The 11,397-nt window shown below is 29.3% G+C and overlaps 2 protein-coding genes across 2 annotated transcripts; both read left to right on the top strand.

Annotated features, from left to right (window-relative positions):
- On the top strand, positions 1–3,229 carry LOC102666928 (WAT1-related protein At1g70260). Its single transcript, XM_041016424.1, has 7 exons — positions 1–401; positions 520–582; positions 760–876; positions 1,435–1,681; positions 1,816–1,974; positions 2,434–2,585; positions 2,725–3,229. The coding sequence occupies exons 1-7, from the start codon at positions 199–201 to the stop codon at positions 2,876–2,878; spliced, it is 1,095 nt and encodes a 364-aa protein (XP_040872358.1). The 5' UTR covers positions 1–198; the 3' UTR covers positions 2,879–3,229.
- Positions 3,230–6,652: 3,423 nt separating this feature from the next.
- On the top strand, positions 6,653–9,501 carry LOC100803495 (WAT1-related protein At1g70260). The gene is made up of 7 exons (XM_003526628.5): positions 6,653–7,086; positions 7,205–7,267; positions 7,453–7,569; positions 7,990–8,233; positions 8,331–8,489; positions 8,783–8,934; positions 9,064–9,501. Exons 1-7 carry the CDS (start codon positions 6,887–6,889, stop codon positions 9,209–9,211), a joined length of 1,083 nt encoding a protein of 360 aa, XP_003526676.1. The 5' UTR covers positions 6,653–6,886; the 3' UTR covers positions 9,212–9,501.
- The last annotated feature ends 1,896 nt before the right edge of the window (positions 9,502–11,397 follow it).

Genomic DNA, 11,397 nt, shown 5'->3' with positions numbered 1-11,397 from the left:
ACCAACTCAATACAGAGAGGGTAATTTAGTGAGTTTCTTGGTGCGCGCATGTGCAAGCTCCTATTTGGGGTGCACATATACATTGCACATACTCAAAGTCCCTCTTTAGTTATCAACATAGTAAGAAAGAAAGTGCTATTTATACCACCACATTAACATATTATCACTCTCTAAGTGAGAACACAGAAGGAAAATTCAATGGAGGTTAATAAGACTAAGATGTCTGAGGTGCTGCCATTCATAATCATGGTGATTATGGAAGGTTGGACTATAGGACTCACGATTTTTGCCAAAACTGCAATAACTAATGGAATGAGCCCACTTGTGTTCATTGTTTATACCAATGCTTTGGCCACTATAATTCTGTTCCCTTGTTCCTTTTTAACACACCAAGAGGACAGGTCTCTCTCTTCCTCTTTTCCTTTTTGCTAATGATTCTAGCTATAGCTTACTGCGTGAAGTTTTTTGAATGGAGGATTTGTTTTGGTTCTGATCTTCAATTTTCTCTTTTTTGCACAGAAAGGAGAGGCCATCTTTTACTTTCTCTTTGTTCATGCGATTCTTGTTCCTCGGTTTTATAGGGTATATATTTATATATGTAATACTCTATGATATTTGCTCTCCCTACTTAGGGCTTTGAATAATTGAATTTAAATTTTATTCGTTTTTAATTTTTTGTGCTGAAGAGAGTTTGCTCAAAAGTAGTATTATTCTTATTCATATTAGTGACATTCTATTACATTTTGATGGATTTTGCAGGATAACGATGACTCAGGCCTTTTTATTCCTGGGCCTAAGTTATAGTTCGCCAATACTTGTGTGTGCCATGGGACACTTGATCCCAACGTTTAACTTTCTTCTCTCTGTCATTTTCAGGTTCCTCAAAACTTTCTATGATTTGTTTGTTTATATATATATCTCTTCATTTTGATCATGATGTCCATTTGCCATGTATGGGGGTGGATCAAGAGATTTGTAAGCGTGGAGGGCGAAAGTATATTAATTTTAATATATATAAATTTGTTTGTAAATCATAAAATTTTATATATAAAAATTTAAAATATACCCTATATAGTTTTAAAATGTAAAATGATAATTGACATTAAATCGTGTTTAATTAGATAAATTTAATTTCACGAATGTAACGTATTAAAAATTGGATGTTAACGTTTATTCCAACCCACCCGTTAACAATCATGCATAATAGTTTACCACACACATACACACAATAATACATAAAAAATTAAACTCTAACAAATATATATCATGAAATATATCATAATTATATGATCTAAATAAAAAATTCATATCTTTTAATTTTTTAAAATAATCATGGTAAAGAGAGATATGAAAGGTATGATCTCAACCGTATAATTAAAATTGATGGTTAATATCCTCGGTGTGAATTAATGGGTAAAATGCATTCCTTTTCAGGAAGACAGAGATGAATTTGAGAAGCCCTGGTATGCAAGTCCAATTAATTGGTATCTTGGTATCGATAATGGGAGCAGTGGTAGCAGAGTTCTTCAAGGGACCACTTGTAAGACCCTCTTCTCATGACCACCTTAAACACGCTAATAAGCAATATCTGGTATTCTCCTCAACACCAGAGTTTTGGGTTCTTGGTGGCGCTTTGCTTGCTGCTTCTTTCTTCTCTCTTTCAATTTTCAACCTTTTCCAGGTACGTGTTACTCCTTTTCTTTTTTTAAACCCTTTTTCATATTCTTTTTCTATTCTTCAAATCAAGTTTTCCTTTTGAATTATGAATGAATCTTGGTGGTGATTTGAGTTTGTCCTTTATTTTCACCCTGATAGAAAGAAACCGTCGAGCGATATCCGGAACCAATGAAAGTGCTTTCTTATTCTAACTTACTTGGAACCATCCTTAGTGCAATAGTCTCGTGGATAGTAGAGAGGGAAATAAATGTTTGGAAGATAAAGCGTAACAAGGATCTCATTCTCATTGTTCTAACTGTAAGTATCAGCATATAATTAAATATCATATTTTTTTTCAACCATTAGGGCATATGGCTTCCTAGTAAGAATCGGATTATCTACACAAGCTTCGGTTCAAAGTTTAAAATCGACCATGAGAGTAATTTTTTGTGTGAAACTTAGTTGCATTTACATTTTTTTATCTTTCTTTAAAAGTTTATTATGCAAAAATCAAATATAAATCATCTCTTACAAGTTTAACATGTGTTATCAATCCATATATATATGGAATTTAAGAACAATTCTTTTATAATAATTAAGATTAGTTATTTATTATAATCATTAGATCTTAAAAAAATGAATAATATGAATAAAGAGTTATTTTTAAAATAGGTGAATTCCTTCTTTTATATATATATATATATATAAAATTATATAATTATATAACGGCAAAAAATAAATATATGCTGATCAGAAATATGTAACGTTATACTATAGGCACTCGTTGGTGGTGTGATTCGTCCCAATATTCATGTATGGTTCACTCGAATCAAGGGTCCACTTTATGTGCCACTTTTCAAGCCCTTTGGTATTGCCTTTGCCACTACTTTTGCACTTTGCTTCTTTTCTAACAGTCTTCATTATGGAAGGTACGTTGGATTCTCTTTATATTTTAATACGCCTATTGTTCTGAAGTAATATTATGCATAAGAATTTTGGTTCACTTGATTTGTCTGTATCTCTCTCCTATGTAATTTGTTTTAATTTATTTGAAAAAAAAATGTGCAGCGTGATAGGAACAACTACACTTGGAATGGGGTATTATACAGTAATGTATGGACAAATCAAAGGAAATGAAGAAGAGACAAGCTGTGACGATTGCTCATCAGATTCTTTGGACAAGAAGATACCTCTTTTGCAAGAAAAGATGGAAGAAGTGTGAATATATTGTCATACACTATCAGTTTCTCATCTTCCATCACACATCTATGATTTTCTCTATCTTCAGTAAGAATAAATAAAACTTCAAAAGATTAATTATATGGCAGAGGATCGAATTCACCTATTTTCCAGAATCTTACTCCATACCATATCGTTTCAAACCGAGTGTGATATAAGTCTCCAACAACTATTTATATAAATCATGAAACATGTAAGTACCATGCAAAATAAAAAGGTGGTGGAATTTGAGACCTTTAAATAGCCTTATAGGTTTGTTGTACAAAAAATTTCTATCTGTGTATATAAATATAAATATATATAGTACATGTATCTCGATCGTTACTGCATTGATATATGTGATCCACATATTTATTGTCGAGTGATTCATAATCATGATCACCCTCTTGGTTATAAAAAATAACTTCAAAAATCATGCACAGTATAAGCGTGATGAACACTTCAAATCAGTACACATTTTGCTTGTACTGTTATAATTCTAATGAGCCTTCTTTTTGTTGAAAAAGACACCCAAAATTATCTTTGCCACAAATAATTAACCAAACTAGAAAGTTATGAATTAAAGTGCATGTAATATGGATGATATTTTATAAAATCAAAAGCTAAAGTAAAAGTTATACAAAATCTATAGACTTACTATTTCAAAGACTGGAGTGTAGATTTACTTGGAAGATTTTTTTTACAAGCAAAAATTTATTAAGATGAGGAGTACAAAAGATACTTTAATCGCACTACAATAGTTTTAAGTGGTTATATTAATGGAGTTAAAAAATATAAGATATATGATTAAATGATTAATACATGAGTTTGAAAAAGAGCATTCAACACTACTCATCTTAGCCTTTAACCATCTTTATGAATGACCTTAAATCAAGTCCAAGAGATATATAATTGAGGACACCGAGCAATACTCGAAAGCATTATTTATTGTGTGTGTATTTTTTTTTTTTTTGTTACATTTATTGTACGTGCATGATCGGTGGCATAATACAATCTTATAAAACGGTTGTGTAGATCAAATTACTTAATAATCGATGCATTTATTTTAAATTAAATCGTCATCTAAATATTTATATTTTTCAGAGAAAAATATTTATATTGTTATACAGTTGTTTTACATTTAAATATGATTTTTTTCTTAATTCATGTTATTTTTAAGGAAAAATTACTCACTTATAGATGTATAAATTTTACTTTTTAGGCTTTACACTTAAAAGTTATCATTTTTGGTTCCTACACAAATACTTTTGAATTTCTTTTGGTGTCTGTGTTATACATTAAAATAAGGACTAAAAGATAAAATTTATGTAACAGTAGTTAAGAACTAAAAAGATATGGAAGTGCTTATACATAAATTAAAATGAATATATTTTACATGTCTGAATTAAAAGATAAAATTTATGTAATAAAATGAGTATTTTTTTTAAAGATAAAAATGTATTTTTTGTTTCTCTATTTTTTTAAATTTATGATTTTAGTCTCTCTATTTTTATTTGAGATATTTCATCTCTTATTTTTAAAAAAATTTACAATTTTAGTTCTTTATTTTTTAATTAAAACATTTTATGTTCTATTTTTTAAAAATTCACAATTTTAGACTTATGAATAATTTTAAACATTAATTTATGTATTTTATAAACGTTGACAGACATATATTTATTTATTATTCACATGCAAAATTTGTTTTAAATTATTTAATTAATTTTTTTAAAAAAAAAATATAAAATCAAATCTAAAATTGAAAAAGAGATTAAAATCATAAATTTTTAAAAAAATGTGAAATGAAATATCTTAATTTAAAAATAAGATAAATGAAATTAGATTTTAAAAAAAGTAAAAGAGAAAATATTTCAATTAAAAAATAAAAAAGATCACAAATTTAAAAAAATAAAAAATAATAAAAATTACAATTTAGTCTTTTTTAAACTTTGGTTGCAGCTAAGAATCTGTCTTATTAATAAGGCTTACTACAGAAGTTTCATCTGATATCGGGCGTTGATGAATTAATGTGGCTAAGCTGAAAGAAAAGGCAAAGTGTAATTTGAGTTTAAAACTGTAGGATTGAACCTTGACTAACAATTACGTTTCCCACTTCTTCTCTTCCACGTCAATCTGCGTGCCGGGTCCACCACCTTCTGGCTGGGTCCCACCTCATATCATATCATCACGAAATGGTGCCCAAGATAATCAAAATAAGAAGAAAAAAAATACAGTCTATGAAATATTGAAATTTCATATTTAGCTATAATATTGGTTCTGAACTGAATTATGGTCATACATTTCACATCTTAGCTTCTTGTCCATTCCTCCCGAATCCCGATTTAACTCCCTACTTATAAGTGCTTGATTGATTAACGAATGACATTGAATTCACATTTTTTGTAATGTACAAGAGAACGGTTGAAGGTTGGAACTGATCAGTTTTCATTTTTCCCAAAGTAAATATAAAATGAAAAATTTCAGTATGATGCAATAGTTAAGGAAGTTGGAAATGCGATGTAACTGAGAATAGTTTTCCCTTTTCTTCTTTACTTTCGAAGGCTTATAGTTCACTCTTCAAATTGATCTCTCTCTTTCTCACTATTTAGACAACTGAAATTCATAATAAACTTTTATTTTAAACCTTTTTCCATTTAGAAAGGAAGCCTACACCAAGACAACATAAACCTCCATAAATGAGTTTGACAAATAAATAATATATATTATGTTATTTATTTGTTTCCTTAGCGGTACTAATTACATGCTCGATCTCTAACACATTTCTCTTAATACACTTTATTATTGATTAAAATTTATTAAAAATTATAAAATTAGGAGAGAATCATTAAATAATATATGAGATCCATAATTTTTTTTATAATTTTTAATAAATTTTAACCAATAAAATAGAGCGTATTATTAACATTTCTCTTATTTCCTTAAGACAATGATTAAGGAATTACTGTAAAAAAAAGTATTTATTATTAAAATCATGAGAAAATGAAGAAAAAAAAGACATCTAGAATACAATTTTGTAAATCCTTATAATTTTTTGTTCCTTTTAGTTCTTTAATCAATGATTTAAAATCACTTATTAGCATTTGTCAATTATTAATTACGAAACTAATTGCGTAGTTTTTAAATAAAAAAATACAAAATACGAAAATGACGAACCAGGTTGAGTTTGATTCATTTTAATGTAGACCGGAAAGATTCACAAAAAAATATTCCACAGAATAACATTTCTTCTTCAGATTCTAATTGAATCTTTCTTAATTACACGGCAATGACGCAAATGGGGGCAGGTAACATCATTATCACATTAAATATCATCTAATGGTAGGGCCATAAAAGATGTGTGCCACTAATGCATTCGCTACCATACTAGAAAGCTTTCGCTAATTGGTCCGGAACTATTCATAAATTATACCATGGTTAAATAACTCCATAAGATCAAGTATAATAAGCCAAGGAGTGATAAACAATAGTACATATACAAGTGTTTTATCACTCTTGGTTTAAACAAAAGATGCCAAATTAAGACCAAAAAGAAAAGAGGACAAATGAACAGAGAACATGTGCACAAGATCTACCTAAAAGAAAAATAACCTCAATGATTTAAAACTCCCTCATACGTCATCTTTTGGTCCCTTGTTTAAGAATTTGGGACACTCGAGTTGCTACTTCACCTCCAAAGTAGCTTCCCCTTTTTGTGAAAGGTTACACTTGCATCGATCGCCTCATCTCATCTTCATCCACCTTTGCTTCTTATATTATAAGAGCATATACACACAAGTGTTATCAATTCAAGCTCAATAAAGAGAGGGTAAGTGGGTTTCTTGGTGCTTGTGCAAGCTCCAACTAGGGGCGCACACACACAAAGATCATATACCACATACTCATAGTCCCTCTCTAATTATAGATATATTAAGGAAGAAAGTGCTATTTATATCATCATTAACATATATATTAGAACTCTCTAAGTGAGAGCAAAAGAAGGAAATTAAATTCAATGGAGGCTAGGACTAAGATGTCTGAAGTGCTACCATTCATAGTGATGGTGATTATGGAAGGTTGGACCATAGGACTCACGATTTTTGCAAAAACTGCAATAACTAATGGAATGAGTCCATTTGTGTTCATTGTTTATACCAATGCTCTGGCCACTATAATACTGTTCCCTTGTTTCTTTTTACCACACCAAGAGGACAGGTCTCTCTCTCTTCCTCTTTTGCTTCTCCTTATGATTCTAGCTAGCTTTCTTGCGTGAAGTTTTTTGCATGGAGGATTTGTTTTGGTTCTGATCTTCAATTTTCTCTTTTTTGCACAGAAAGGAGAGGCCATCTTTTACTTTCTCTTTGTTCATGCGGTTCTTGTTCCTCGGTTTTATAGGGTATACATACACACTGATATTGGCCTTTGGATAATTGAAATAATTGTTGTTTATGACCTTCAAATAGAATCTTCATAGTTGAAGATTGTACTTGCTTGCTTCTTTTTATTAAGTGCTGAGAATTGTTAGCTCAACAGTAGTATTCATATTAGTGACATTCTTTTACATTTTGATGGATTTTGCAGGATGACGATGACTCAGGCCTTTTTATTCCTGGGTCTAAGCTATAGTTCGCCAATACTTGTGTGTGCCATGAGCCACTTGATCCCAACGTTTAATTTTCTGCTCTCTCTCATTCTCAGGTTCCTCATATCAAAACTCAGTGATTTGCTTGTTTATATTATCTCTTCATTTTTACCAAGAAGTCCATTTGCCATGTACTGGATGGATCTAAAAATATTTGCAAAGATTGGAGTGGAAAATAAATAAATTTTGACATATATAATTGTATAAGTACATTTTTATATTAAAAATATTTGAAAGTCTACATGTGTGTGTATATTAGCACATTTTTATGTGTAAAAAAAAAATTAAAATCTACCATATGTAAAAATTTGAAGTCTACATGCGTGTAAAATATATTTTCTAATATTTAAGATGTTGTTTAGATTTGAAATTGAAAATCTAAACATAAAGCTAAATAATATCCTTGAGATTGAAATTTTGAAGTATTTTTTCTACTGTGTGTAATAAATCAATTTAATTTATTGTGTTTATTTCAGGAAGACAGAGTTGAATCTGAGAAGCCCTGGTATCCAAGTCCAAGTGATTGGAATCTTGGTATCAATAATGGGAGCAGTGTTAGCTGAATTCTTTAAGGGACCACTTGTAAGACCCTCTTCTCACCACCTTAGACACACTGATAAGCAATATCTGGTATTCTCCTCAACACCAGAGTTTTGGGTTCTTGGTGGCGCTTTGCTTGCTGCAGCTTCCTTCTCAGTTTCAATTTCCAACTTTATTCAGGTATACTCCTTTTCTTTTTCTATTCTTAAAAAAATCAAGTTTTCCTTTTGAATCTTTGTGATGATTCAAGTTTTTTCTTCTCTTTTGACCCTGCTAGAAAGAAACTCTCAAGCAATATCCAGAACCAATGAAGCTGCTCTCTTATTCTAGCTTACTTGGGACTATCCTTAGTGCAATAGTCTCGGGGATAGTTGAGAGGGACATAAATGCTTGGAAGATAAAGCGTAACAAGGATGTCATTCTCATTGTTCTAACTGTGAGTATCAACATATCGTTCAATATGATTTTGATTTACATAATTAAATAGCAAGATTATAGATAATGCACAAACTATTTTATATGATCATTCGAAATCACAAATTATCATGTATAATAAATTTATTGATTTTTATAATAATTATTTCAAAAATTATAACAATAGTAATTCCTAATTAATTGTGGGTGTAAAACTATTTTACTTGTATGACAGTTAAACTCATATAAAAAGGCATAACAATAATTCAATAAAAATACATATGCTGATAGAATATATGTAACGCTATACTACAGGCACTAGTTGGGGGAGTGATTCGTCCTAATATTCAAGTATGGTTCACTCGCATGAAGGGTCCACTTTATGTGCCACTTTTCAAGCCATTTGGTATTGCATTTGCCACTACTTTTGCAGTTTGCTTCTTTTCAAACAGCCTTCATTATGGAAGGTACTTTGATTCTCTTTCATTTGTTGACTCCAGATGGATATTTTTAAACATCGTGTTTTTAAATTAATTATGCCTAAGAATTTTATGTCTCCTATATAATTTGTTTTTATTTGTGGAAAAAATGTGCAGTGTGATAGGAACAACTGTACTTGGAATGGGGCATTATACAGTAATGTATGGACAACTCAGAGAAAATGAAGAAGAGACAAGCTGTGACGAAAGCTCTGATTCTTTGGACAAGATGGTACCCCTTTTGCAAGAAAAGATGGAAGTGTGAATAGAACTTCGAAAGATTCTAGAGGCAGAGGAATTCACCTATTTTTCAGAATCTTCCTCCCTTTCGTTTGATTCGTTTCAAACGATTGTGATACAAATACAAGTCTCTCCCATGTTGCAAATATTTTAATTGTAATTAACTCCAACTGTGTATATATAAATCATGAAACATGTAAGTAGCATGCAAAAAAAGGTGGTCGAATTTTTATTTGAGACCTTTATATTTTCGTTGTACAAAAAATTTCTCTGTAAATATATGTAATACACGTATCTCGAGCTTTACTGTACTGATATATGTGATTCACAAGTTGTTTTTTTGGTAAATATGTGATTCACAAATTGTTGTGGAATGATTCAAATTTCCAATCGTGATTATATAAAATGAACGCATTAAATCAGCCAAAGACTGGAAAAATCATGCACAGTAGGCGTCATGGACACTTCAAATCAGTACACGTTTTCCTTGTACTGATACACATTGTAACGAGCTTTCTTTTTGTCGAAAAAGACAGCCAAAATGATCTTTTCCACAAAAAATTAAACCAACTAAAAAATTATGAATTAAAAATGAATGATATTTTTATAAAATCAAAAGCTAAAGTAAAACTTTTATAAAATCAATACTGTGGAGTTACTATTTCAAAGACTACAATTCTTACTTGAAAGAATTATCTATTGTATGAGTATACATGAATGTATATCATCGATCAGTGGCATAACTTACAGTCATATAAAAAACTTGCCCAGATCAAATGCATTTATTTTAAATTAAATATACATCTAAATATTTACCTTAAACAGTGCTTTATATTTAAATTATGTTTTGCATTTTAACTTTGGATGCAGCTAAGAATCAGTCTACCAAAGGGAATATAGCTTAGATTGTTGAACTAAAAGTTAATGTAAGCCTCCCTACCAGAATTCTATTCTTATGGATTAAAAAAAAAAAAAACCAAGCTAAGAATCTGTCTTAAAACAGATATTGGCTAACGTTATTACAGAAGATATTTTGTTCCTTTTTTTTTTTTGAAAAGGAAGGTCTTTTGTTCTACAGTCATAAAAAAATTAGGCTACGGTTGTTTCATCTGATATATATCAGGCGTTGATTAACGTATAAAATTAGTGGGGCCAAGATTTTTTACTAACTTGACTCTTGAGTTTCGAACTTGAGCTTTCCCAATCACAAGTAAACCTGTAACAACGATGTGCGAGCCACCACTAGGATGCAACCGACGCGACAGTGCTCACACTCAAAATTGGATCTTCACTTCTAATAAACCTGAACTACTATTTCACTGCACGTCTTAGCCACTTTCCTTTCAGCTGCTCCAGATTTGACTCTCAAACATATATAAGTGCTTGTTTAATTATGGAATGATACGGAATTTGTATATTTTCTAAAATGGTGGAAATCACAGTTAAAACTAAGCTTTTCGTTTTTTAAGAAAATATCTACCTCAATAAGTTGAATAAGATGTGGGAGTATTATAAATTTCCGAAAACTTATTCAATTTTTAAGGATAATTTTTTTAAAAAATAAATATTCTCAAAGTAGTAATAATTAAAAAAAATACTTCAGATTCAAATGGAAAAAATAAATAAGTATTATTAATATTTATAAGTGCATGTAATATATATATATATATATATATATATATATATATATATATATATATATATATATATATATATATATATATATATATATATATATATATACCAGGATCAATTTTATCCGTTAACCTATTAAATCATGTAATATTTTCATGATGATTTAATAGATATGTACTTGAATAATATTTATTTACTTAAATTTAAAATGGTGTGTTATAAATTAAAATAAAAATAAAGTAAAATTATAAAGTGTCAATTAATTTTTTTAACTGCGAAATTTTATACAATTGATTTATTTTATAATAAAATAAATTTAATGATTGAATTAATAAAATTTTGTTTTCCAATTTTGACATGTGATTTGGTTGCGTACGTCACTTATTGTTACGGTTGGTTAAATATATAAAATTAAAATATAAATAGAGATATTTGAAGTTTTAATTTTAAAAAATATTTTAATTGATAATTTTTTATTTCTCATTATATGCAATATTAATCGAATAAAGAAAAGTTTTAATGAATATCATAGTTAGAGAATTAAAAGTAGAACTTTTAATATACTCCGACTTTTTT

This window comes from Glycine max, chromosome 6 (genome assembly GCF_000004515.6).
Source record: "Glycine max cultivar Williams 82 chromosome 6, Glycine_max_v4.0, whole genome shotgun sequence".
Lineage (NCBI taxonomy): Eukaryota > Viridiplantae > Streptophyta > Magnoliopsida > Fabales > Fabaceae > Glycine > Glycine max.
This window is presented reverse-complemented; position numbering and strand designations above follow the sequence as displayed.